The following is a 27,824-nucleotide window of genomic DNA, read 5'->3' on the forward strand; positions in this document are numbered from 1 at the left end:
ATGGCGCTCTACAACAACGGGGCCAACGTGCCTTCGCCCCAGGAGGCCTCCAACGGCTTCTCCCAGCCCGGTGCCTCGGGCACGTGGCACAAGGGCGAGGAGGAGGTGCGGCTGGTGGAGCCCAGCCTGGTGAAGAAGGCTCACCGCGAAATCCTGGACCATGAGCGCAAGCGGCGGGTGGAGCTCAAGTGCATGGAGCTGCAGGAGATGATGGAAGAACAAGGGTGAGTGACGGCCTTGGGGTGGATTGCAGACGTGCCCCCTTCCCTATCTAAAATACACAGGAGTGATAAATATCCCCCCTTGGAAGTAAATCCGCTTTGTCAGTGTTTGGATACATTGGGCCAGTGTATCAGACAACATTGGGGTGGGTTGGTGGGTCAGACCTGTGATGCTAAATTGCTGCTGGAAATCCAAACCCAGCAGTGCTTGGGTTTTGGAGACTCCCTGTAGGCACCTCTGCTTGGAAATCTCAGCTCTCAGCTCTCCGTGACGATAGCCGGGAAAGCTGAGACAAGAAAGACAAGTGAGTTGCCCAAGGCCATGCAAGCAGTCAGTGTCAGAGGAAGGGTCAGCCCTCAGCGCTGCCTGACTCGTGCCCTGCTCATCTCTGTAGCGCCTTTGCAGGGTCTCTTCAAGCAGTGAGAGGCCACCAGCAGCGGTGGTGGTGGTAGAGGCAGAGGTGGGTGACGCTGGCAGAGGAGCAGGGAGGAAGGTGGTCGGTCTCGCCCCCGTGGGTTGGGGAACTGAAGCTGTGGCTGGTTTAGGTGGGACTGGAGGACCCATCTGCAGGTGTCACAACCTGCTTTTGTCGGGGTCCAGGAGGGGGAAAAGGCATCAAAATGATTTTTTTGTGACATCTGAGAAGTGAACCGTCAGGATTTCTGCTCTCTGCGTTTCATTTGGGAATTCACTGCGCTTTGGGTTTTCATCGCGCTAAAAAAAAAATAGAAGAGCTGCTGTTTAGCCCCAAGGGGGGCCGTTCCGGTGTGTCAGTCTGGTCGCTGCCTCGCTCCTCTCCCTGCAGTTTTGGGAGCTGGCTGGGGCGAGAAGATCCCTTCTGCCCCCAGATCTCCTTCCATGCGCCTGGCTGGGCGCCGCGAGCTGCTCGCCGGCCTTCGCTGTCTGCCCGGGTGAAGCGAAGGGCTGGCAGGAGAGCCCAATACCCCTGACAGCTCGCTAAAACCTGATTGATAGACCAAATTCTTCAGCACGCGGGTAGACGGGGACTTATATCAGCTGGGGAGAAGGAAAATGGATTGAGAGACGACTTCGCCAAGGCTTTCATTAAGAGCACGAGCGTGACCTAGAATTAAATTGTCTCACACAGACTGGAATAATGATTGTGCCTAATTTGTCATTATGGAAATAAATAAGGCTGACCTGGCGCCTTGGGGAGCTCAGATCCTCCTTTCAGGTTCCCGTGCCCTACCAGGGTTCTTACTATTAATGTTATTATTACTGCAGTGGGTAATAGCGCTATTGCAAGCTGTATTGTTGGTATTGCTGTAATTGTCTTTGCTATTATTAATACTATTAATAACGATGATGACGGTGATACACCTAAATGATAATTAATTACAGTAATAATCTTGGTCAGCTTGTTTAATCTTCCCGCCTGCTCTTCCCCGGTGCGCAGGGGCTCTCCCGGGGCTTTGCATGGGAAGCGCTTTCGACCCGAGAGGTTTCTGCCTGTCCTGGTGGCCACATCCCGGCCGTGTCCCCTGTGCCTCGCGGAGATTTATCTCCAAGGGGCAGGGCCCCTGGGATTAAGTGGCTTCATAGCAGAGGAGGTTGTGTGGGGATTTAAGCGCTCGGTGGCCTCCTTGAACGCTGACGGCTCCTCCTGCTTGCTCCGCGTCCGGCTGTGCTTCTCGCTCCCAGGCTGCCTGCGTGGTGATTTAGCGGCTGGTGGTTGGATTTATTTTCTGGAAAAGAGACGTCAGCATTTCTTGTTTAGCTCCCAAACCTGCTAAATGTGTTAAATGCAAAAAAATCCCTCTAACGGGGTTACAAGCAGAGGCGAGGTAGGCAGGCGGGAAGGCACCGGAGTGGGCTGGGGCAGGTCAGGGTGTTTTCCAGCTCCTTGAGCCTCCTGTCGCCGGATCGCTAGGTCCCAGCGGGACCCAGGGGTGCCTGGAGGGGTCTTTCCCCGCGGCGGCTTTGCTGCCCTGCAGACCTGCTAAGCGCCCGCTCCGTGGCCCGCTCCGGGCCCGTGGGACCATTTTGTCACCCGTTCCCCAGGCGTTTTCTCAGCCCCAGCTGGGAAGAGGAGTCAGCCAGGGAGAACGGCAAGTCCCCCGCCTTGGCCGCAGTGTCTAAGTATCCCCGTGGTGGGACACACCTGGGAGTAAAACCCTTAGTCTGGGATTGCTCCCAAAGCACCTGGCTGCAGGGGACACGGCTCTGGGCCCCAGCTCAGAAGGCAGCGGTGCCCCCGCAGCCGGGGCGGCCCGGACGGCGCGGAGCCCCGGCAGCTCCTCCGCGTCCCACCGCCGGGTCCCTCCGCGCCGCGTTGCTGTCGCAGGGCTGCGCAGACCTACGAACCCTTCTGTCTCCTGGCCCCGTTGGGCTGCGAGCCCTGCGGCGCTATCGCCGCCGCGCGTGCCGGGTGCCCGGGCCAGCCGGCAGGGAGCCGCGGAGCAGCGGCAGAGGAGCCGGCTGAGCCGTCAGCGAGGGCAGCGACGCGCTGCAGAGCGACGTCTGTTTGCCGTGTCGGAGAAAGCAAAGCACGGGAGACGCGGTGCCTCGCCGGGCCGGGGAGCGGGCTGCGGGCTGGCGTCCTCGCCGAGCCGCGGCCGCGATGGCCCATCTGTTGCTTCCTGCTTGGCTCGACGGCCCCGCGCCGAGAGCACCGGCCGCGTTAACAACCTGCTGCGGCAAATATTTGTCTTCCCGGGCAGACGTCTCCCCGCTCGCTGAGCGCAGCGGCCGGCTTGCAGGTGCCCGGGCGTGGGGCTTCGTCCTCCCAGCGCGGCCGCGCGCTGCCCGGCTCGTGCGCCCGCTGGCCAGGACACCGCGCGGGGTTTGGGGCTGCTGCCCCGTTTTGGGGCTGAGCCGAGGGGCGCGTGGCCGGGGCTGCCCGGGCGCCGGGCGGGCAGTGCTGCTCAGCCGCCCCCTGCCTGCTCGCCGGCTGCAGAATTAACGAGGCTGCTTCGGTGCAAATCAGCTCGTTAATATTAATCCCCCCCATCACCGTCACGCCGTTGGCAGCACGTGCTGCGAGCAGCACCTCTTCAAAGAGAGTTTGGGGAGATGAAACCCACGCCTGCCAGAGGCGTGTGTGGGTGCGGGAGGCAGAACTCGTAGCATCGGTTCTCTGCAGGCCTGCTTGCAGCGGGTTATGGCTGGGCAAACGCGGCCGCATCCGTCCCCCTTTGCGGGCCCGAAACACAGCAGATTTTCCCCATATTGGGACAAGCAAAAAGCCACCCAGGTGGCTGGGAAGCGTTGTATGATGGAGGAGGTGGCGGGGCCACGGGTGCCCCTCTGCGCCCGGGGCTGGCGCGGGGGGTGACGTGGGGCCCGTGAGGACGGGGAGCCGAGCGGGGCCCCGCGCTCCGGAGCGCAGCCTCGCGAGGTGCCTGCCCGCGGAAATCGCAGGGTTTCCTCCTGCCGCAACTCCCGGCAGCTTTCCGGGTTGATGGGACCTGACCGGAGGCCCCGGCTGCAGCTTGAGCAGCCCCTGCCAGACGGTGCATCCGAGGACAGCGCGCGGGCCGGGAGCGGCCGTGACGAAGGACACGGACACTTTCCTCCCGCCGACGCTGGCCGCCTCCTCCGCTATCGGCTCCTCCCTGGCGGTGTCTCCGGCGACCCGCATCGCCCCTTCCCCGGAGCCGGCACCCGCTGCGGCGGAGGAGACGGGCAGCTGTTGCACCCCCGCTGCCCAGCGCCGTGCCGCTTTTGAAGCGAGATGAATAGGAATGATTTATTCCTTGATTTCCTGCAGCGCCGCGGGCGCTCGGACCGGTCTCCATCTGCGAGGCTCTGCACCCCTCTGCACCCATATGGGTGCTGGGACCCGGACAGGTCGTGGGCCTCCTGCTCCTCGTCCTGCCCCATCCCAGCAACGGTGCCGCAAGCTCGGTGCCATTTCCTGGGGGAACAGTGCCCACCGGACCTGGTCAGAGCGGAGGATGTTTTGGGTGCTAAGGGGATCTTTCCCAGATTTTCTAGGGAGCAAGAATGCCCCTCCTGAGAGCAGCACTCCCTTCGGATATTTGCTGCACAGGAGCTATGTTTTTGACTGTTTTTTCTGCCGTTAACATACCACGTGAACTGGCTCAGACACGCCGTCCCGCTTGGCCACCGTCCTGCCTCTGTTGGTAGCCAACAGTGGATTCCCGGGATGGGGTATAAGGACAGAGCAAGTGTGTTGTGAATCTCTTTGCTTTCCTAATCTCTGCAAAAAAAAAAATTAGCCTGTACAAATAGATTAAATAACCAATGAACCACTGTGATCAGAGCAGGGGGTTGCATTTAGCCACAAGAAATATTTCTGGGTGCCTGACAAGAATTTCTTTCCAGCTCATTTGCTTTCAGAACTTTATTCTGCAGGAAAACATATGGAAGGGAAGGAAAAGAAGGTGACTGTGGCATTAAATCACAGATCAGCTTTGGTCAGCTCTCGGCCCGAGCCCACTGCAAGCAGGGCTGCGGGGTGGGAGAGGCTCCTTGCTCTGGGTGGGAGGGTGGCAGGATCCCGGGGGCCGGGAAGGGCCGGGAGCATGGGGACATGCACCAGCCCCTTGCGCTGCAGGGGAAAATCGCAGCCCCGCGGTCTCCCAGCAGCTGTCCTGCCCCGCGGCTCCCACACTCCGGCCACGGCAACCCTGACTGTGTCTTCCCCCTTCCAGGTACTCTGAAGAGGAGATCCGGCAGAAAGTGGGGACCTTCCGGCAAATGCTGATGGAGAAGGAAGGCGTGCTCACCCGGGAGGACCAGCACGGGCGCCAAATGTAAGTGAGACCGGGTAGGGCTGTGGGCCCTGGTGGCAGCTGGGCTGGCCTCCTGCGGCTGCAGGGACAACCTTTTCTGTGATCCACGTGGAGGGGGGCTACATAAAACCCAGCCTCCAAACTTGCTCTGGATGCTGAGGGCTTTGAGAGATCCCAGCTCCTCTGGGAAATCTCACCGCCAGATTCCCTCTAATGTGGAAGGTCTAAGACAGGATCCTATCTCTAGCGAGGTTATCCAGCACTGGTGCTCCAGAAACCTCAGGGTGCTGCGTGATGAGGTCGGTGTTGCAATGCCCATGTCACGGACGCTGACAGTGAAGCACAGACAGTCTCGATGCCGGGCTTGCCCCGCTGGACAGTGGCAGAGACCTTGCAGGTCTTTTGAGATGCAGGTTTGGTGCATCAGGCCAAGGCAGGACTGGGACTCCGCGGGCAGATCCATCTCCTGCACCATGCAGTCTGGCTCGGTGCAATTGCTAGCAGCCGTCATAAATCTGGCCTGGGTATTGTGTCTCCCTCTGCCTAAAATGCAAACTGCACCAAGGGCAGTAGAGCAAAGTGATACCCCACTTTATTTTGAGGGGATCCAAGGTGGTTTGGGCTGTCTCACCTCTGCCCATTCCCTGCATATTGGGTCACCTCTCCTGCCTTCCTTGGGGCTGCAATTGCCTCTCTCCGGGCAAGGGAAATGTATGATCGTAATGACAAGTTGTGCCGTAAGGGGCGCAGGCTGGATCAGCAGGGCTGGCGCCTTCGCTATTTTTCTCCCTGGGCAGATCCAGAGCCATCCCCTCGGTGCCTGGTTATCAGGCTGGTGTAAATCCCGCGTAGCCCCACCGAGGAAGCTGCTCCAAGTAGCTCCTGCCCCGCGACTCCGTCTTGTAAGAGCTCCTCACTCTGGCCCTTCCCCGGGGGCTGCTTCTGCCTTGGGGTCTAGAAGCTGAGTTTAGTCGTACAAAATGACAGAGCTCTCCCTGGAGACCTGCTGCCCACTGCTCCCAGCTGGTTGCTTCCCCTCCTGCCCGCCCAGCGCAGAAGCATCCCCATCCTCGCGAGGATCTGCCCTGGATTGATCATGATTTATCTGTGAAAAGCTTAATGGCCCAGGCAGCGTGGCTGGCCTGGCGTGCTCCATCTATCAGCCTGGAAACCAGGTCACTTGGGACAGGAATAGCTCCTGCAGGTTCACTGAATATTAATGCTTCATTAGGGTCAGGAAATCAGGGCGAGGGGGGAGGCAGGGAACCCGCGGCAGCAGGGAGAACCTTCCTCCCACAGCTCCACCACTCCAGCGCTGCCGCCAAGGAGCCAGGAGGGCCCGGGCTCCTGGTTCTCCATAGCCACCTGGTTGCACAAGGAGGGCACAAGAGACCCAGTGCCTTGCAAAGCAGCTCCCAAACCCTTCCAGCATCACCATCTCCTAACACCCCGGGTGAGAGAGGCAGCACTCTGAGGGTGAGAAGAGACCTGGAACGACAGAGTGGAGCGAGGGGTGTTCCTCCATCGAGGCAGCGAAAGGGAAGAGAGCAACCCTGGCTTCGCTGCTGCCCTGGGCTTGCAGGCAGCCCACCCAGGGCAGAAAGCCTGGCTGGCTGCCTGTGGCCCTACCAACCTGCCCAACACCACCCTGATGTCCCAGAGCCAAGCTGGCGGGTTAACCAGCACCCATTGCCCATTGGGGCATGAGTCGTCCCCAGAGCATCCTCCCGGGCAGGCTGGGAAGCTCTGTGTGCCGGAGTGGTGCTGTGGCCGCCAGCAGGAACCTGGGCTGGCTCTCCCATTGGAGCTGGCACCATGATAAGCAGACAGGGAAACAGAAGAGAGGGTAAGGTTACGCGAACAGCCACTGCTGTGCCCTTTCCCCACTTGCAGGCTTGCTTTTGCACTGTGAAGGGTAATCGTTGAAGATTAGTTTATGGGCTATAAATAATAGTGCTGATCTGGAAGGACCAGTCTCAAAGTGCAGGATTGCTCAGAGGAAGGTGCCAAGTCTGATCCCAGGAGTGGCACTGCCTCTGTACAAGCTACAACGGAGTAGCTGGCAACTCTGCAGCCTGAAAAGAGATGATGGAGGGCAGAAAAAGAGATCTGCAATATCCTGAGTGGCCTGGGGAGGGTGGCTCAGCACTGACTGCTCCTCCCAGCACAAAGTCAAGAGGTACTCAGATGGAGCTAGTTGGAGCCAGGTCCAAAAGAAGTGGTTCTTCATGCAACGTGCAAACATACAAAGGCCTTTCCAAAGGATGTCCTGGGTGTAAAATCTCTGCACTGGTTCCAGAAGAGGCTGGACAGAGGAGGTGCACTAGAGTTATTAAATAAACACACGCTCCTGTCCTTGAAATGGTGTGGAGGCTGGGAGAACGCTCTGCAGAAATATCACGTATGCTGATCCTGGTCTGATGCTTCTCTGGACATCTACTTTCATAGTCCGTCCAGCCCAATATCTGATCTGTTTGTCTGAACCTGGGCAGCTGTTCTCGTTTCAAAGCTCATGTGAAAGATCAGCATCATCCGCAAAATCCCCAAGGGAAACTGAGGCACAGAGCCGAGACACGACCACCTGAGCCCCTAACTGGCTCTCTGCACAATTCCAGCTCTCTTCTCCATCTACGCACATGTAGCCTGGCGGTACAGCCCAGCTCCCGAAGGAGTAACTGCTTGATGGACAGGCTGGTGGGACTGAAAAAAAAAACAACGGATAGCATGTGTCAGGAGGGGAGATATATCTGGAGCAGCACAACCCGGTCTTGAACTGCTGAGCACAGCTAATGGAAGAAAAGCTGCCAGCAGGCTCCAGCTCGGAGCACGTGGTTGGCGATCCTCTCTGCTGAATTTCATCAGCCACTCAGGGAGCAGAGCGAAAATCCAACAAGTAATGACTTCTCTTTGCTTCTCTCGCTTCCTCCTTTCTTCCCCCTTTCCATGTTTTTATTATTATTTGAAAGGCATATGCTGCCCTTGGGACATGGCCAAGCCAAAAGGCGTTTGGAAAGGACCCAAAAGGTAGTTGCTTTGCAGCAGGCTGGGGGAATGGCAAACTGAGACCCACGCCATCTCACCCCCTCTGCCAGCCAGCATGGCCTGCTCAGTTGAGCAATCATTTGCAGTGAGGAGAAGGATGTCTCACTTGTATTTTGAGTCCAAAATGCTTTTAATTGGGTTAAACTCCCCAGGGCCTGTCTGCAGCCAGCAAAGCCAACATGTGCCGTTCTCAGATTTGCCGTGTCTAGGTAGAAATGCCCCTTCATTGGCTGGAGGCCTTGGCAGGGCTGGCAAGCAGCTTGGTGCCAAGGGACCGTGTGGCCCCAACAGCTGCAGGGGATGCACTTCTCCATCAGTTTTGCCTGCCAAAGACTTCCAAGACTGGAAAGTCTGGAGGGACCCACCTTTGGGACATTAGCTAGAGAGTCCAGCTTCCAAGGCTAAATCTGCCCTTGTTAGGTGAAAGACTGGGCTTGCTTGATGTAGGGCATCCTCCAGACATGGCACCGTCTACTACAGTTTCAGCTAGGGCACCTGGAGTCTCCTTCTTGAAGGCCATGTCCTCCTGTCTTCCCTGGATGAGATGTCCTACATCAGAGCAATTTTCCCCCAGCAGAGATGGAGTTGCCGATATGGATGTGACGGAGAACTGGGATGTCCCTACCACTCCACTATTTCTGTTAGCGCTGCTCTGACTGGGCTGTTATTTCTGAGCTTTTGGGCTTACGTGCTGTTGTTATCAAGAACTTTGGGCTTTGCTTCCGCCCCTGCAGCACCCACTGCAACCCTGGTGCCCTTGGCGCTCCCAGGAGCTTGCCTGGGTCAGCTTGCAGGCAACGGTAGCAGGTCATCTGGGAACAGCACCAAGCTGCTCCTTCCAGGAGGGATGCTGCCCCATGCTGGAGAAGACAACCCATGCCTAAACATGGACCAGGCAGAGCAGGGAGGAGAAGAGGGAAAGCTGTCCTCACGGATGGGAGAGGATACTGAGGTGCAGGGATTGTGGGCTCAATTTTCAGGTTCCTCAGTAACTCCCATTCTTTTTGGGGGGGATCCTGGGGCTTGCCCTGGCACCTCTGCCCAGGCAGCTGGATGCTGAGTGACTTGTGGTTGGTCACCCAAGGACTTCAGCCCAAAATGGGGCTTTGAGCCCCCATTCCTGGTACCGTGAGGCTTCCAAGGCACTGGACGGCTTCTCCACTGGGGAATTAACTTCTGATATCCCACACGGAAGGTGCGACTGGTGTGATCACAGGGTATGCCAGATGTATGTGCTAGAAGGGCAGATCCCACCCAGACGTCCTTCTGCTGCCAAACACAGCCTGAATGCTGGGAGCATGGGAAGAATGGAAAATAAACAGCCTGTACCATCTCCTGTGGATTCTCCAACGAGTCTGGCTCCAGCGACCTGTGCAAGGGGCTGAGTTGGAAGCCAGGGGAAGCTTGCTCTGTCCTGAGCTGCTGGAGCTGGCTTTGGAGACAGCCCTCTGGTTGTCATCTCCAAGCAGGGGCATTGCTAGGAAACGCTTCGTCAGGGCTCTTTGACGTGTTTTTATCTGCTCCGCCCCCTTCTTCTCAGCTGCTGTCACCAATTCTCAACACCCTCAGCCACCTTTTTCGGCCTAGGAGCTCTTCCTCTGCTCAGGGCCCAAATCACTAGCAAAGCACCCCCATCCATCCGTAGATGGATGCATTTGCCTTTGCCTTGTGCATGGAGGGGCTCTGGCTGGGTTTTTGGAAAAAGGGGGAGCTGGGGGCGGCAGGGGAAGGTGGGGGAGCCCAGGGACGTGAGGAGAGTGCTGGATACCGCTGCCGCGTGCAGGGGCTGAGCCTGGTGGCAGAGCTGGGAGATCACCATGTCCCCAGGCACGGGCGTTCCTCCGACTGCTCCTGCGCCAACTGCGGTGCTCTGCCGAGGAAGAGGCTCAGCGAGCAAGGGGCCGGGAGGCATGCCGGCGGCGGCGCATCCCACCCCGCGGCGACCGCCGTTGCCAATGGCAACCTGCCCGCCGTTTCCATGGCAGCGGGAGAATTAATGCTGATGAACTCGGGAGGCAGAGGAGACCCCGGGGGTTTTGGGCCTGACTCCTGGCCCCTGCCCGTTTCGGCTGGCCCGGACAGCACAGCCTGGTGGGCCCCCCGTCGCCCCGGGACCTCAGCCCACCGCCCCCATGCATCCTCGGGCGGCCTGGGCTGAGCCCGCGGCACGTTCCCGCGCCTGGCACAAAGCCTGGATAATCTTGGGTGGCTCCGGCCGACGGCCAGATAATCCCCCCAGATCCCCCGATCCTCCTGCCGTCTCCTCTCCCTCTAATCCAGCCCCTGCTGCCTGCCTGGGCTGACCCCGCTGGGGAGACCCCAGCACCCTCCACCAAGCCCTGGGATGGGAAGCAGAGAGCCCCGAAATAATCCTGCTTCTCCTCCTTTGCCAGAGTGATAGAAAACCACCACGCGGTGGACGGGGAGGAGTACGCCGCCGAGTACCCCGAGTACGGCGAGGGCTGCCTGCTGCAGTGCGACTGCTCAGCCGAGTGCTACCGCGACGACAGCAGCCACCGAGAGTACAGGTGCGCCCGCGGCCGGGATTTCCCGGAAACGCTGCTCCCCTGCACCCTGGCCAGCCCGCCGTATCGCAGCCCGCGCAAGGAGGAGGGTGGCCGGCACCATCCCGACCGTGTCTGCTCTTTCCTGCAGGCTGAAAAGACGGTCAAGCAGCTCCACCTCTCCCCCGCCCAAGAAGAAAAAGAAAAAGAAATCGGGTCACCGCCGGAGCCGGTGAGTCCCTGGCTGTCCCAGGAGGGCAGCAGGGGACCGGGCTTTCCGCCTGGCTCTCCCCGCGGCTCCTTCCTTAGCTTCTGCTGAGGTTCACATCCCCCCAAATGGGAGGATTTAATGACTCTGGGTCATTAACTTGGCCCTTGCTCAGCTCTGGGGTCAGGGCCATGGGCCGCAGGGGCTGGTGCTGGAGGCGAGGTCCAGGTCTGTCTCCCGTCTGCACCCCAGCCTGCCCAGCTGCCTCCACAGCACTGCGGGGCCCCAAACCTCACCCAGCCTGAGCACACAGCACGGACCTGCATTGTCCCAGTTGACATAAACATATATGCACCGTATACCAACCCAAAATGCAGTACGTGCACCCTCCCCAGGGAGGCAAAGCAGCCAAATACACCCCCCAAATGCAACACATCTATATGGGCAGGAGATGCAACACGCGCACCCAGCCTGGCCCCTCTGGAAGGAGCTCCCCCATGCCAGCAAGCCCCACTTTGGCCATGGGGGACCCAACCACACAACCACAGTCAGCTGCTTTGTGGAGATGTGACTTAAGGAGGCAATTAGCACAGGGGCCAGTTGATGTGGGTAATTGTAGCATTAAGAGATGCACCATCACCCTTCAGGCTGCTCAGCTGGAAACACTGATTAGGGCCTTAGGGAAGAAGGACCTGGCTGGTGTAGGGCACAGCACTGGGCAGGATCTGGCCTCTGGAGGAGTCTGGCTCTGTCCTCCTGCTGGTCCCCTCTCCCCTGGGGCCTGCTCCTCCCCTGCGCAGCCCATGCTGGGACTAGGAGCTGCTCTCCTTAACGTGCCTTTCTTTGCCTTCCCTGTGGCAGCAAAAAGAGGAAACCTGGCTCGGAGCGCAGGTGAGTGCCCTGGCTGCAGCGTGCCCCTCGGTGCAGCAGCAGGCCTGTTACCCTTGCATGACACCGTTGCCCACAGCCTCCCCTCCTGCTGTGCCATAGGGCTGAGCTGAGCTCAGCACCCTGCTGGGCCGTGTGGGTGCCCGTGGCCCCGAGCCCTGTTGCAGCATGGTGAGGGTGGTGGAGCGGGGCGCATGCTGGTGGCTTAGGAGGGCTGGGCTGGATGGAGGCTCGCACCAGTGCACACAGAGAACCTGCACAGGCTGGCCTTTGCCACTTGCTGTCCGGCTGGGAAATGGTAGCGGGAATTGACTCCTCCAGCTGCGTTTCCTGCTGGAGACTGCAGAGCCCACAAGGTGGCAATGGGACACAGTGAGATGCAAGTGGTCTGGGACCAAAGTTAATCAAAGTCCAGGCTCCAAAAGCCACTTTCCACCCCCTATTGCAGATCCCCTAAGGAAATGGTTTCTGTGTGATGCTCATGTGTCTAAGTCCCATCGGCCACTCCAGGGAGGTGGGGTGGTGGTGCATTGCAGGGATGGGCTCCTGTGGGCCATGGGGATGGGCCTTGGGGTCCCTGCTGCACCATGGCCATGATCAAAGAGCCCCTCACTCTTGGCTCAAGGGCTCCTTCTTTTTTTTTATTCCAGCTGTGACAGCTCTTCACCAATCCGCAAGGAGAAGAAAAAGAAGGCTGGAAAGAAACACAGACGTGACAGGTAAGAAGGGCAGCAGGTCAGCCTGCGTTTTCTCTCCCTCATCTGCCCCCTCCTTGGATGACAGAGGGGGACAGTCATTGAGCAGGGCTGGTTAGAGGTGAGCTTGGCAAGGACCAGTGCGCAGGGATGGGGCATGAACCCTGCCACTCAGCCCTGCTCCCTGTGTGAATCCGACCCCAAGGCTGCCTGGGGCCCTGCGGGTGCGTGGCAGCACCCTGGCACCCATGAACCCACATTACCATGTCCCTGCCCTGAGTACCACCTCAGCAGTGCAGCCAGCCTAGTGTCCCCGACTTCCACCAAGTCCAGGCCTGAGAGCAGCCGAGCCATTGCGCATGGCTAGTGTGGGGTGACCCTGGGTGCAGGATGCCTTGGGAAGGGACCTTGGGTGACGGGGCCTCCTGCAGCCACAACGGGGTGTGCTATAGTAAATCTGGAGGGAGGCACTTTGGCAGGCAGGAGGAGGTAAGAGGATGCCAGAGAGTTGATGCCCCACTGCCTGCCAAGGATGTGCCAGGGGCCTGGCATGTCCCTGTAGCATGGGGATGGCATTACTCGGGGAGCTGGGGTTGTCTGAGCAGCAGCTGCCCTGCTCCCAGCTCCCTCGCTGATGTGCTCTCCCATCCATCAGCCCATCCCCTCATCCCCATTCACCTCCATCCCCTGGGGGCTGCCCAGCCCAACCTTTCCTCCCCCTTAGCCTTCTCAATGCGTCTCCTTTGTCTCTGTCTCCTCTTTGTCCCTCAGGTCTGAGTCTGGATCCCGAAAGAAGAGAAGACACAGGTGAGAGCGAAGGCTGAAGGAAGCCATCCCGCTGGGACCTGCTCTAGGTCCCAGCTTCTCCCTTCGACGGGAGAGCCCCCAGCCCTCATCCCTCCCACTGCCCCTGCCACCTCCACCCTGCGGAGACGGGTCCTCCCTGCCACTGAGCGCTGGGGCAGGGGGAGCAGCACCCTGAGGAGTTATGGATCCCGTAAGTGACTGCCCCATCAAAGCCATGGGAGTGAGGGGGGAAGCATGGAGATTTCTAGGCAGGTGCCATGTTCTCTCTGTGATGGGAGACACCAGCCTTGTGATGGCTAGCCCTGTTGGTGATACAAGCAGGGGCTGACACACACGTTTTCTAGCACCCAGCAGATGTTGCTCACCTTGGGACTGTGGGTCTGGCTGTGGGGCAGGAATGTGCCTTGAGGTCAGGGCATCTTCCTCAACCTCAAGGCTGGGTATCGGTGGTTGTCCATTCACCTTGGAGGTAGCAAGGGGCTACCGTGCTGAGGTCTCACCAGCCTCTCGAGTAGCCAGCCATGTTCTGGGCCCAAGCAGGCCTGGGGTCAGCAAGCCCACCCATCGCAGCCCATCATGCTCCCTGTGGCTGGAGATTTTGGGGGCTGTAGGGCTGCAGCACGCGGGTCTGACCCAGTGAGGGACTGTTTCTCTGCCAAACAGTGAGACAAAGCCCTGGACCAGTTAGCTAGCACCCAGCTATCTCTTGAGGGCTGCCCAAAGGACCACCTTCTGCTGCCACCAGTCTGCAAGCAAGTCCTCTTCTGCTGGGGGCAAACACACAGCCCTGGGGGTATCTGCCTGCTTGCTGCTGGGCAGGCAGGGCTAGCATATTCCCTGCATGGGCACCACCGAGACATGCCTGGCCTCTAGGCTTTCTCTAGCCCAGCTTGCAGGGCCCTGTAGGGCCCCACTCTTAGGACCAATGATCCCCTCATCTGCCTGGGGAGGAAAGGATTGATCTCAGAAGGCTTCGCCATGGCAAACCCTGGCCGTGCCTTGTTCTGCAGATGCCCTCTGCTGGCACTGCTATTTAGGGAGAGAGGAGGAAAAGATGGGCAAAGGGGCCATCTGTGGGCAGAGCAGCTCAAGAGGTGGGTGAAGCAGGGGAAGGTGAGCAGAGAGGTGACAACTGCCCTAAAACCAGCTGATCCAGAGCAGAAATGGCCCACTTCTCTTTGGCACTAGCCTGTCCCACCTGGCTGGCATCACTGAGTGACTTGGTCAAGGCTTGCACACAGTGGAGGCAGGAGCTACCCTTGTCTGTAAGGTCTCGCAACAGGGATGGCCCAGCCCCAAGCAAATCCCCTCCCCCTCCCCCCCCCCACCCAAATCTTGGGGTTTGCAATGTTTGGAGTCATGACAGGCCTGTTGGGAGCCCCATGAAGGTTTCCTTGGTTGGCCCCCGGCTCTGGGTCAGACCATCTCCAGGCGGAGCTGAGCCTGCAGCTGGGCTCCAGCACCCACCATCATGCCACAAAGCGAGGGTATGGCCAGCGAGGACAGGGAAGGCTGGGCACTGAGGGCTGAACCCTGAGCTGACCCTGAGGTTGAGCACCGGGTGCCTGGCATGGGGCAGAGAGCAGCATCACCCCCACGCAGGTGTCGGCAGCGGAGAGATGCCCGTTGGGGATGTGGGACCTGCCCATGCTCCCGCATCTGTGTTTTCAGCTTTCTGCTGTTTCTGTAGGTCCAGGAGCCCCAAGAACAAAAGGAAAGAGAAAAACAAAGAGCGCAAGAGGTGAGATGTCGGTGGCCAGCCCCTGCCGTGTCTGGCCCCATGGAGGACCCACGGAGGTGGCAGGTCCCGGTGGGATGGGGCTTCCAGAGCCTGCACCATGCCAGGAGGGGGTGTGGGGCTATCCCTGCCTGGGTGGGTGGGGGTCCAACCCTCGGCCAGGCCGGGAGGGGTCCATGCTGGCTGGCCGAGCTAACCTGGGTGGCTGGAGCCTCCAAAATGACTGGCTGCTGGGGGCGGTGCAAGGGGAGGCACCAGCGCGGAGGGTCCTGGCAGCGGGGGCGTCCCACTGCCAGCAGCACTGTGCTGCTCCTCTGTCCCTGTCACCATCCAGTGATTCAGCTAGCTCTTCCTCCCCGTCCCTGTCCTCTCCACAGGTCCCACAGCGAGTCCTCAGCCTGGTGGTCGCACAGACGCAGTAGCTGCAGCTCCCACAGTGCTTCGCTCTCCTCTGATTACAGCAACTCCAAATCCCCCAGCAGGTAGGAGGACCCCTGCTTTGACCACCACCAGCAGAAACAGCCCTAAAACTCCCTTTTGAGGTGGCGGAGAGGTGATGAGGAGGGCAGGGAGCCTTTGGATGCAGGTATTGATACATCTGGGAACCGGGATGGGGACAGCAGCGCAGGTGAGGCCCTGGGAGGTGCATGACAAACTTGTCTATCCCATGCGGGGATGTGAGCCATGGAGGACCTCATGGTTTTAACAGTCTTGCTGGGCTGGGGCCTTTTTCCCCCTTTCCTTGAATCATCAGCTCCTGGAGTCCCATGAATACATGCGCATCCCTAGTTGCGTTTCCAAAGCGGATCAGAAAAAAATGACTTGGCCTCTTGGTTGCAGAGTTTTGTTTGGAAATGTGGTGCCTGGCCAGGGTTTCAAACTGCATAGCAAAGTCTGAAAGAGCAAAAGCCCAAAACACGTTTTTTCAGCCCATTTCCTGCTTTGGTGAGGCCGTGGTTTCTGTCATGGCCTGTGACTGGCAACCCCGCAGGAACAAGGTGAAGGGTGATGCCATGCTGGGGATGGGAGACAAGTCGGTCCCTGGTGGATGCCCATGCACACGTGTCTCTCCGAGGCTGTGGCTTTGCACTGCTTCTCGTGCCCCACTGTGCCGGCCTGTGGTCACCCGCTCCCCTCGGTGTCCCCACAGGCTGAGCCTCAAGCACCGCGAGGACTGCCCCAAGGGCAGCAGTGCCCACTCCAGCCGCAGCCCGTCCTCCTCGCCCCGCCGCTCGGCCACGCCGCGCCAGAACGGGCACAAGGGCAGCGCCCAGAACGGCCACCGCAGCCGCAGCGCCTCGCTCGAGAAGCTGCAGGATGTACGTACGCTTTTCTTGGATCACGGTTCGCTTCCCCGACCGCTTCCCTCCCCTCCTGCCTCACCAGGACTCCCCCCGGCTCTCCTCTCCCACCTCATCTCCTCTCCCTCCTCTGGTCACTTTGCTCCGAGCTCGCGACGCCCGGCTGGTCGGACCAGGTGGATCACTGGGGTCTCGGCACTGGCCCCGTCGGGCAAAGCCCCGCCGCCATCCGGCTGCCCCTTCCCGGTCCCCGCCAGCTTCATGGGCACGAGCTGGTGCCCAGACAGGGGGATGCCGGCCACAGTGCTCACCAGCGTTTCTCTGGGTGCCGAATCCCCCCCTCCGGTAAGCAGCACCTGTTTGCTCACAGGCCAGCATTGCCTACCAGGACCACCTCTGTGCTCAGCACCTCTGCTTTGAGCCCAGTCAGCCAAGAAATAGGTAAAGCCGGAGAAATTATTTCCCTGCCACCTCCAAGGCGAAGGTGTTGACCCCAGGGCTCTGGGCCGTGGAGCCTGGTCTGCACCTGAATCTGGGGACAGGGTTTAGGCCAGGACAGGCTTTGGAGCTGGTTTGGCTCTGGGTGCTCAGTTTTTAGGAATTCAGAGTCTCTGTGGAGGCTTGTCCTGGGGTTGCCTGTCCCTGGTTGTGCCTCGCTCCCTGGGGAAGCCCCTGCTGCTTCAGGGGTTTGTTCCTGTAATAAAAGTGCTCACGTTAAGGCATAGCCAGCGTGGCAAAAGAGCTGGCCCCAGCTTCACTACTGCCGGGGTGGAGATGAGCCTGGTTCGGCTCCCGGGGCAGGATGGGCGATGGAGGCAGGGCTGAGCCAAGGCACCTGGCGGCACCCAGGTGCCCCAGAGCTGTCCTTGGACACCTCCCGCCCCGGAGCCTGCCGCGGGCTGCCGTCGGCCCGCCGGCTGTTCAGCATCGCTCGGGGTGCCAAGGGCTGCCTGGTGCTTGCCGGCCCTGCGCTGGAGAGCATCGCCCAGGCCCCTGAGCTCCTTCCGCTCCTGGGCACTAGTGGTACTTTTCTCCAACAACTTTCTCTCTCTCTCTCTTTCTCTCTCTCTCTCTTTTTTTTTTTTTCTTTTTTTAATCCCATCTGTGTTTTTCTTTAGCCTCCCATTTGAAAAAAACCCAAACGGTAATATACAATTCCATTTCTTGCTCAGCAGAAGCAGGGAAGAGGGGGAGGGAAGGGAAATGAAACGTGCTTTTTCTTTTTTCCTCCTTGTTTAGTTTCCTTTATTATGACTTTTTTTTTCCTTCGTGATGTACAGAAATGCAAACGATATATTTCTATTTTTTTTCCTGTCGTCGTTGTGTTGTTCTAGAATTTTTTGCTTTTGTGTGTGTTAATGTGGAGAAGAAAAAAACAAAACAAAAAAGCAGATGTGTTTTCTTAATATTTACAACCGTTGAACATTGTATTTCCATTTCTATATTTTGACCAAGGGATTTAAAAGGGAAGGTAACCATGCTGATCTAAAGCAAAAAGCCATCTGGCTCTACAAAATTGAGAAGCGAATTGCCATTTGCCTCCTTACATTTAGTCCCCAGTTGCCGCTCTCGCCAGGTGGGGCTCGTGGCCAGCGCCGAGCACCCTTTGCAGGCGCGGATGAAAGCGGGGTGAGCCCCATTGCTCTCCCTGCTGTGCCGGGGGGATGCCCCAAAGAGTTGTTTTTGCCCTGAAGACTCAACTTCCCTTTTAAATGCACAGTCCCCGTCTCCATGCGTCCCCCCACCGGCTGGCTCCCCTCCATCCTCGCGCTCTCTCGTTCTTCCTCCTCTCTCCTCCTCCTCTTTCTCGCGCTCTCTCTCTCCCACACGCACTCTCTCCAGCACTTCTTTCTCTCTGTTATTTTTTTCTTTGGGCCGCTCCGAGCCGATCCCGGTGCCAAAACGACCCGACGAACCTTGACATGGTCTGCCTCCATCCGTTGCTTTACTTGCATGTGGTTTGGGACTTTGTAATGTTGCGTAGCGCCTTTTTGAGACAGAAACGCGGTGCTGCTATGTAGAGGCCGGGTGACGCACGCAAGCGAGCAAACCCGCCGTGTCTGGCTGCCCGCCAGAGACTTTCGATTAAAGAAAAAATAAAAAATCAAACAAGACCAAAAAAATTGGAAAGCTAAGTGAAGCAAGCTTTATTAGCAAAGGGGTCTAAATCACATTACTAAAGAGTCATTGTCTTTTTCCCATTCTGCACTCCAACTGTGGAGATTATTGTTTTCTTTTTTTATTATTGCATTCCTGTCACTGACAATTCAGAAGGTAGGTATTTCGTCCACCTCTGCACGTTCACTTCTGCAGATGAGCCTGTTGAAAAGCACCGTAGCTTGATTTAATGTTATTTTCTCTTTCTTACTTTCTTTCTCTTTCTTTCTCTCAGTCTCTCTTTCTGTCTCTTTCATTTTGTCTCTTTTTGGTGGCTCTATATAATTTATTTTGTATTTTTTTTCCCCTCAATTAGCTACAAAGCCATGCTCTTTTATGCTTTTTTTTTCTGTCCATGTAATATTTTTTTCTTTCTTTCCTCCCTTTTCTCTTCCTCGTTTACTCGTTCTGTTGGTAGAATGCATTTCTGTGTGTTTTAGCCCTCCGATTTTGTGTTCGTTTCCATAAACGGTACGATTACGTCTAGTCGATTTGATTTCCTCTGTGGCTTTTTAGGGGCTGGATAACAAAGCGAGCAAAACTAACAGCAAACAGAGACAAAGGGCAGGGACAAAACCCCAGCGTGTGAAAAGGAGCGGCAGTGCGAGCAGGGATGGCGGTGGGGGTGGCGCTGGGGTAGCCGGAGCGCAGGAGCAGAAAACGCTGAATGTGGGAATGCTGCAGTTTTAGAGGAAATCTCTCTATATATTTCTCTGCCTCTCTGTCTTTCTTTTGGGGGGGGGGGGTGCTTTTATTTTTCCCTTCCTGGGAAGGTGCCGGTGCTAGCTCAGGGCTCGCTCCCGGATGTGCCTCGTGGCTGCGGCCCCTCCTGTGGCTGCGCCCCGGAGCCAGGTGTTTCCGGGGTCGTTTTGCTGTTTGTAGGGTTAGCAATCACTGCGTTAGCTAGCAGCTTTTCCCCCTCCCTAAAGCAACTGGAAAACCAACAGCTTGTTAAAGAAATTGTTTAAAAAAAAAAAGAAGGAAACCCCAGTGCCCTGTTTTGGCTCTGGAGGGTGGTAGGAGCAATGGCAGGTGCCCGCTTGCAGTGGCGGCGTGCCCCGGCCCTGCCTGGCCACTCGTGGTATGGGGACGTGTCTGCGTCGGTGGTGTCCAAGGCCCTGGCCCTGCCTGGCCGCTTGCGCTCGTGGCACGTGGCCATGTCCCCCTTGGCGGCGTCTCCGCTGCGGCCGCCATCACCCTCTGGGTCTGACCTCCTCCCTCTTTTTGGAGGGAGAAGCTAGGTTTTAGGAGCCAGAGGGAGGGCAGGGGGAGCATCTTCCCATCCGCTTACCCCAGCATGTCTGAGGTGAGGGGACGGTGGGGAAACAGGCTCGTCGGCATCGTACGTGTCCCCCAGGCTTGGCCCTAACGCTGCCGCCATCCCCTTCGGCCCCGCGAGGCCTCGCGGCAGGCTCAACGCTGCGGCTGCCCTCCCCGCAGCGCTGGGCGCTCAGGGGCCGTGAGGGCGCTGGGGACGACAGAGAGAAACCCCCAAAGCTGCCCCGTGGCGTGGGCCCAGAGCCACCGGCCCCCGCAGCTGGCAGTTTCTGTCCCTCGGGCACCAGCCCCAGGCCAGCAGGCGCGCCGTGGCCGCCATCTTGCCCCACCTTGCCCTTGGTTGCCTCATGAAATGGCGGCGCTGGGGACCAGCCGGCCTTCGCGCGGGGCCCGGGGCAGTTTTCCCTCAGGGTTTCTCACCGACGGGCTATTTGCTAGGAGGATGCAGAGGGGGAAAAATAAAAAAAAAAAATGAGGAAGACTTTGGGGCAGCCAGAAGTGAAAGTTTTTAGGCGGGTTGCTGTTGGCGGTGGCCAGCGCCGCTGGCGCGCGGGGCGGCCGTCCACCCCCAAAGAGAGGGCTGAGCCCCAGGGCACAGCTGGGCATCCCCGAAGGCGACGTGCGGACGGGCCCCGTGCAGAAAGGGCTCTGCGGACGTGCCCCCAGGGCGGCTCTGGAGAAAGTCCTGCTCCGTGCCGTGGGCGTCCCGCTCACGCCGCCGCCGAAACAGCGGGTCAGGGCCGCCCCCGCGGCGCTGCCTCCGTGCGAGCGTAGCCAGGGTCCGGGGCCTAGGCGAGGCGAGCTGTTTTGTTTTATTTCTCTTCTCCTCCTCGCTCTCGTCTCTCGCTGTCTCTCGCTTTCTCTCTCTCTCTCTCTCTTTCTTTCTCTCTTGCATTTTTGTGAATCTAATGATGCACTTATATTGCCCCGCTTTTCCCTTCTCTTCATACCTTACCTACTAAAGGAGGAAATGCCACTTTTTTGGTAAGTGGATGTTAACCAAGAGGGACTTAAAAAAAAAAAAAAAAAAAAAGCATATAACGGAAAAAAAGGAAGCAGAAAGCAAAGTCTGTGTTGAGTGCTGATGAGAACTTAGCAGTTCCCTGCAGAGTCACAGCTAAAAAATCAATGAGTATCCCAGGAAGAGTTCAGAGACATTCGTTTATCTCAGTAACGATGACATTTGTGGAGTTTTGGTTTGGTTTTTATTTGATTTTTCTTTTTTATGTTCTCTTCTTTCTTTTGGTTTCTTTCAACCTTCTCTCCCCGTCCTCTGTGGCTCCCTGCCTTGCCCCCATGGTTGCTCTGTGCTGTCTTCCTCATTTTCTTGATTTGTTTTAAGCCAAAATCTGTACTATATGTAAAAACTATGCATATTTAAACATATATATATGTGTGCGTATATATATATATATATATGTGCATGCATCTGTGTGAGCAGAGCTCCCAGCCCCTTTGCACCCACCTGGTCCCATTACCTCCAGTCCCATTTGGTTTGATCCCGTAGTTCAGTCTAATTTACTCTCTCCCCCATCCCTCCCTTCTCCCCCCACCACCTTTCCTCCTCTCATCTTTTCTTTTTTTCTCATTTTCCTCAGTTCATTTGGGTTTTACATCCCTTTTCCTTTCACCTTTCTTGTTTGGGCTGGGAGGGGGCCAGAGGTTTGCTTTATCTCCGTTCCAAATGTTTGGGGGGTTGTTTCTTTCCCTTTGAGCTCTCCCTCCCCGATGATTTTGGGTTTCTTGGCTTTTTTATTTTCCCCTCCCCTCTCTCTTTGTTTTTTGCGTTTTGCATGCGGAGATTTGCATGACCCACGTTGTTGAGGGCAAGAGGCTGAGGCGAGAGGAAGGTGCAGAGTAGCGTCTGTGTAGCCTGCCTTACGCGATGTGCGTTGACGTTGTGACTTGAGCCTCCGGCCCGGTGCGCCCCGTTAAAGACCGCTCTCTCCTTCTTTCTTCTCTTCTTTCCTCCCCTCTGCCTCTCCCCCTCTCTCTGTCTGTCTCTCCCCTCTGCCAGAGGCCGGCCTCGGTGTCCCCTTCTCCCCGGGCCCACGGCAGGAGCGACCCGCTGTCGCCCCGCGCCCGGGGCGGCAGACACGGCGCCAGGAGCCCCCGCTCGCCCTCGCCGGAGAAGGTGGCCCGATGCGGCGGGGCCGAGAAGCACAGCCACTGGCACCGCTCCCGCACTGCCTCGCCGCCCCGGCACCGGGGCCAGAGCAAGGCCAGGGCCGCAGCCCCCCGGGAGACATCACCGCCGGCGCTCAGCCCCACGGGCTACAGCAGTGACTCGGAGGGCTCGGCGTGCTCGCACCCCTACCACCCACCGCCCAGCGCCGAGAAGAACCACAGCGTTCATGCCAAGAAGTAAGAGGGGGCTTGCAGGCAAGGGGGTGCAATTCAGCCCTTCCCGGGGACGCTGGGCGGTTGGCCTCCAATATTCAGGGTGTAGCTGCATGCTCTGATGTGGACATCTGTGGGCAGCTTGTTCCTGGATGCTTTCACTTCTCAGCACCCCATTTTCCCCCGGGGCAAGCTCCAACCCTGCGCTGCATGGTGGTGATGGGGCTAAGCTGCGGGAACAGGGAGGCTTGGGGCAAGCTCAGCTAATTGGAAAATCGCGGCCCCATAGGGCCACTTCTGATGCTCACTCTTGGGTACTCAGGGGCTTTGCTGTGTTTCTCAGCTCCTTCAGGAACACAGCAAAAGCCGTGGAGGAAAAGGAGCTTTGGAGGGGGCTGTGGCCATGGGGACAGCCTAGGGACTGCCTTTTCTCCCCCCGTTGCAGGGTGAAGGAGAGACACCATCGGGGCAGGCCGAACAGCAGCTCAGAGTCATCGGCCAAGCACTCCCGGCACGCATCTGAGCGGAAGAAGAGCCTGTCCCACAGCACGGGGCACAGGAGCAGCTCCTGGAGCTCCAGCGGCTCCCTGTCCAAGTCCCGCTCCCGCTCCCGGGAGAAACGAGCTGCACGGAGCAGGACCCGGTCTCCATCACAGAAAAAAAACGCGAGCAGGTCAGCCCCCAGGGATAGTGTGAGACACCCTGTGGGATTGTCCAACATCCACGCTTCCCTGGAGAGTTTGTTGTGCTGTGCAGCCCGAGTCCTTGGGATGCAAGTCCTGACACTCACTGCCTGCACAAGTCCTTCCCCAGGAGAGACCAGAATTAAGAGAGAGCCAAAAAACCCTTTCTAGACTCTGGTGGTCTTTCCCTCAAAGCATCCCTCCCGTGGGCGAGAAAGGTCCAAGGTCTCAAGGGGTTTGGTACCCCGGTCTCCGTAGATCCAGGCCCAGTACCGTTCCCAGCACTGGTTTTGGGTGCCAGTCTCGCTCTGTGCGGGTGGTCACCATGTGTGGTGTTCACCCAGTATTCATGTCCCCAAGCTTCAAGTCTGCTCAGCAGACCCCTGCGCAGCTCTCCAGCCAAGCATGGCTATTTGCTCCACCATGGTCACTAATGCGTGTTGTCATTTTTGTTTTAGAGAGAAGGACAATGAGCCCCGAACACGCCACAGTGACCCTGATCCTGCCCGGGCCAGGCGTCGCTCCAGAAGCTATTCTCCCATCAGGAAGAGGAGACGTGACTCTCCCAGTTTCATGGAGCCCAGGAGGATCACAAGGTAGATCTCAGCACACGCCAAATTCCCCACCCCTACCGCTAGCGCAGCCCTGGGGCTGAGCTCTGCTGCCAGGGAGCCCAGGGCATTGCACTGGGTGGGTGGGTGGATGGATGGATGGATAGATGAGCATCTCTGAGGACAGATAGACAGAGCCTGAGCATGAATGGTTGGATGCATCAGGCTAGCTAGACAGATGGCTAACCAGACAGACTGCTTTCAATATTACAAACCTCTGATGTCTTCACATTTAGAAGTAGAAAATATGAATTTGTTTGAAATTGTGTATGTATATTCGAGCAAAAGGTACTGTCTCAAATGTGTTTCTCTCCCTCCCTCCAAATGCAGTTTTCTCCTCCTTGAGATCCTATTGATTCAGGGTCCTGGGCTCTAAGACGGGCAATAACCAAAAAGTGCCAGACAAAACACCGTATGCATATATAGTATCTCATTAGCATTCAGTGGTGCTGAGATTACTGGTGTGGAGCTGAGATTACCTCTTTTCTGACCTATTTGTCATGAGCTCTTATCAGCTGGGAGATCTGGGATTGTAATGTGAAGGTGGCTGGATTTTTAGAAATCAGCTCAGTATGGGAGGATTTTTTTTTTTTGCCTTGTCTGGACTGAAGTTTTAAGGAGAGAAGATAGGAGAATTAACTGCTCATATATTGTTTTAAAGGTCTCTGCAGGCTTCCACTAATAGATTGCCTGTAAAGTATATGGCCAGGAAAGCTCCTCACAGCACAAAGGTTTCTCAGCCTCTGTATCACACAGTGGCTTTGCTGCTCCAGGGTGATGCAACCCTTCCTTTCCCAGGCCAAAATCCCTGTTGGGACAAGCATATGTCAAATAAGCCACAGTGCCAGGGTGGCTAAGGCACAGTGGTGGTGGGCAGCCTGCTCTTCCCAGCCCTCCCTCTGCCGTCGTCTGCACAGCTCGGCCGTGGTGCAGCACTCTTGTCCCTGCCCTGAGCTAGTTTTTCCCAGGCTGCCCCAGCAGAACGTGTGGGTGTCTCTCCATGTCCTCACTGCCTCTCTCAACCCTCCCCTTGTTATGTCCCTGCTGCGGTACTGGTAGCAAGTCTGGGCTCTCCATGGGTGTTAGAAGCTGCCACCAGTTGCTGTGTCTTTGGGGCTGGTTGGCCAGGGCGTACGGCAGTGATTCTGGTGGGTTAGTCCTGGAGGCTTGAGATAAGGAGCGAGGTGACACGCCGTGCAGCCAGGCTGCTGAAGATGGGGCTGCTGCGCTGTAGTCCATCTCATCCTCCGCTGCCATAGCTCTGCAGAGCTCAGTGGGAGAAGGGCAGGGCTTACCCTGGCCCCAGCCTCAAGCTGCCCTGAGGAAAGGGAGAGGAGGAGGCCACACAGCCCTGTTTGAGGGGACAGCCCTCGGTTCCTGTGGGGACCGTCCCTGGCTCCTGGGACAGATGGGGGCCGGAGGCTCTGGTCCCACCTTTGCTAAGGGAGCTCAGGATGGAGCAGTCCAGGGCTCCTGCCATTTCATCTCTTCTCCAAGGCTTGGTGGTTTCCATAAAGCCTCAGCTCCCAGAGCCTGGGGGTCACAAGAAGAAGCATCATTTTCTTTTTTTCAGTCACAGAAAGGAAAGAGCATTTCTAGCCCAGGGTCTCAGGCCCAGATAAAGGCAGAGGATGGTCCAGGGAGAGGGCAGCAGGGGGGAACAAGTCACAGCCCTTCTTGTCTGCATATGGGCAAGCCCTGCAGCCTGATGAGGAGCCCCTGGACACCTCTCCTTTCCCTCCCACCCTGTCCTCAGTGCCCACCTGCCCTCCCTGCTGGCCCCGGGTGGGCTAGCACCGTGCGGTCCTGCCTCCTCCGTCAATGATGCCAACGTCTCCTTCTCCATTTCATCCCAAGGTTCCTCTCGGAGAGCATCGCCGCAGGCCTGGTTAGCAGGGTAACCTCCCCCCACTCTTCCTCCTCTTCCTCACGGACCCCACTGTGTCTCCTCGAACTTGCTGTACGCGGCCTTCGGTGCTAAGCCACGTCTGTGCCATGTGTGTCTCTGTCAGTCCCACTAACACCACTCACTCCGGTGCGCCCTGCGTCAAGCAGGGCCAGGGAAGGGGGCGAGGGGCTGCTTCACGCCAGCAGTCTGCTGCCACCTTTCGCCCCCTGCTGCCACCTCCGGGGCTGGGAAGCATCCTGATCAGGGCAGATTTCTGGGGCTGGCATCCTTGAGACATTGTTGCGTCCTGGGGGATGCGGGCACTCTCATGGGTGCCACTCTTGCTGAGTCCTGTGGGGAGAGGGGCTCAGCAGGGCTGCCAGGGAATTAGGGAGAAAGGGAGAAACGCAGGGAAAAACCACCCCAGAAGGTGCCCGGAGCTGCCTGGAGGCCTGAAGCCGAAAGGGCCAAGGAGAGGGTGCGGTGCTCCCTGGGACCCAGGAGTCCAGTGGGAGATGGAGGCAGCACCCACATCCCAGGTGGCAAGCATGGAGGTCCTGGGCAGCAGGCAGAGGCCACGGGGCCGTGGCAAGGATGCCACATGTGGCAGGGGGGCAGCAAGGCTGCCAGGAGCCCCCTACACCCGTGCAGCAGTCCCTGCGACCCTCGGCAGGGGCTGAGGGGGGCTGTGAGAGGGTCGCTAGAGCCCCCACCCTCCTCCCTACCCTTTCTCTGGGTCTCCCCCCTTGTTTCTCCCTCTGCCCCTTTCCCCTGGCCTCACCGCGTCCCTCCTCTTCCTCAGGAGCAGAGGGTCTGACCCCGGGGCGGGCTCAGCGCCCCGCAGCAGCCCGGCTCTCCAGGCGGCCGCCACATCCTGCCTCCCACTAATCCCTAACTTCTCTTTTTCAGCAGCTTTAAATCTTTGGTGTCTGGGAAACACAAAAGCCACATTAACCCGCTCACTTTCTGTCCTCGTCGCTGCCTAATCCGGGACTAACACCCCAGGGTGGCGGCGGGGGCAGCCGGGGCTTGGGGAGGCCGCCAGGGCCGGGTGGATGCAGGCGGGGGGTGACGCCGGGTGGCCGGCTCGCCCGCGGACCCACCGGTCACCCCGCAGCCGGTCCAAGCCCTGCTGCTCTGGGCCCGCGCTCCTCCTCCCCGAGCTGCTCCCAGGGCCTGACTCAGTTTCCCTTTTCCGTTCGCAGCGCTCGCAAGCGGCCCATCCCCTACTACCGCCCCAGCCCCTCGTCCTCCAGCTCCCTGAGCAGCTACTCGTACAGCCGGAGCCGGAGCCGCAGCTACGACAGCTACAGCACCAGCCGCAGCCGCAGCCGGACTCGCAGCCCTTTGAGCCGCTCGCGGAGCCCCAGCCGCAGCCCCAGCTACAACAGCCGCAGCAGCTCGGAGAGCGCGGGCTTCTGAGCCGCGGGGCCCGGCCCCGCCGGACGCAGCCCCCCAGCCCTCCTCGCCGGCCCCCCGAGCCCCGGCCCTTGCGGGGCAGCCAACACCAGCCTCGTCGTGCCCACCCCGCTGCCGCGCGCCACGTCTTCCCCATCGCCCCAAGCAGGGACGGAGCTGCCTTGCCCCGGGGGTCTCCCTCTGGCCCGTCCCCGGAGCCAGGACCACCGGGAAGGTGGAAGAAACCTCGGAGCTGCTACAAGGTGGACCTGGTGGCTGGGGAAAGCAGGGGCCTGATGGAAAAGTCGGCTGGGTTCGTGCACATCCCTGCATGGCCCACGGTGACTGCATCGCGCAGCCCCTCCATCTGGGAGAGGGTGGACTCCAACCTCTAGGATATTTTGGGGTGGGGAAGGGAGGGGGGAATATCTCTTGATTTCTGCAAACGCTGGGGTGGGCAGGGACGGGGTGGGCAAGCACAGAGCAAGGGAACAAATTGCTTAGCAAAGACCTTGGACTGAGCTGGCGTGGGGCGGCTGGGGAGCCTGCGGGAGCGAGGAGCTCGCTGGCCCCACGTGCCCTGGGTCCCATCCTATTTCGCTTGCTCCAGCCAGCGAGAGGCCCTCATGCTTTCTTTGATTTGTTTAATTTTTTTTAGCACAAGTGTATCCTTGGGGGGGGCTGGGGAGGGGAAAAGGACAAAGAAGGGGTTTCTGGAGCTAATGCTTAATCGAAGGGAGCGATGCAATCCAGAGAAGAGCCCGGCCTTTCCACTGGTACTGGCAAAGAGGAATCGCTGCTTCCACATGGCATTGCTGACTTACCCAGGCTCCTGCTGGCCTCCCAGGCTTGTACCCTTGAAGATAGAGGCAACATGAACTATTTGGGGGCCCTGCCAGGCCCAGGCAAGCCCAAGCACACTGAGAGCCACCGATGAACAAAGATCACAGCCGCCACCAGCGCCCTGCTCCGGCACCAAGGCGTCAGCCCATCTCCAAAGCCAGATGCAAGGAGGAGCCCGGCATTGTCTTCAGCCTCATCAGTCTGTTCCCAGGTGGGGAGGTCTGCTGGGTCCCTCCGCACAGGTTCATGCTGCTCTTCTCAGCTCAGGACCTGGCCCTGCCAATCCAACATGGCCACCTGAAGCACTGGCCCGGGGCTCACGGGCCCCATCCGTCTCACCCCGGGAGGTCAGCCAAAAGCTCCCAGGCTCTTCTGCAGCCTCTCCCATTCCTTGGGGCGGATGAGGTTTGGTGTGGTGGTCGTCTGTGGCATCACGCTGGTGGGGGACGACAAGGGGACCGTGCCAGCACCATCCAGCGTGTCCGCAGTGGGACGGAGCTGCA

General features: G+C 58.6%; 1 protein-coding gene across 1 annotated transcript; it reads left to right on the top strand.

Moving 5' to 3' along the window:
* Positions 1 to 26,502, top strand: SRRM3 (serine/arginine repetitive matrix 3). The gene is made up of 15 exons (XM_026063648.1): positions 1 to 224; positions 4,860 to 4,961; positions 10,376 to 10,510; positions 10,638 to 10,718; positions 11,556 to 11,585; positions 12,233 to 12,301; positions 13,049 to 13,084; positions 14,775 to 14,825; positions 15,200 to 15,304; positions 15,973 to 16,141; positions 18,395 to 18,397; positions 21,576 to 21,922; positions 22,344 to 22,571; positions 23,040 to 23,177; positions 26,286 to 26,502. The coding sequence occupies exons 1-15, from the start codon at positions 1 to 3 to the stop codon at positions 26,500 to 26,502; spliced, it is 1,935 nt and encodes a 644-aa protein (XP_025919433.1).
* Positions 26,503 to 27,824: the final 1,322 nt, after the last annotated feature.

Source organism: Apteryx rowi, unplaced genomic scaffold (assembly GCF_003343035.1).
Source record: "Apteryx rowi isolate R43461 unplaced genomic scaffold, aptRow1 scaffold_20, whole genome shotgun sequence".
In the NCBI taxonomy this organism is placed as follows: Eukaryota; Metazoa; Chordata; class Aves; order Apterygiformes; family Apterygidae; genus Apteryx; species Apteryx rowi.

What these genes read in the sequence shown, in the direction of transcription:
- SRRM3 (XM_026063648.1), top strand. Translation starts at nt 1, where the DNA reads ATGGCGCTCTACAACAACGGGGCCAACGTGCCTTCGCCCCAGGAGGCC. An exon ending in AGCAGCCACCGAGAGTACAG is followed by an intron (nt 10,511 to 10,637) that starts GTGCGCCCGCGG and finishes TCTTTCCTGCAG; the next exon opens with GCTGAAAAGACGGTCAAGCA. An exon ending in AACTCCAAATCCCCCAGCAG is followed by an intron (nt 15,305 to 15,972) that starts GTAGGAGGACCC and finishes GTGTCCCCACAG; the next exon opens with GCTGAGCCTCAAGCACCGCG.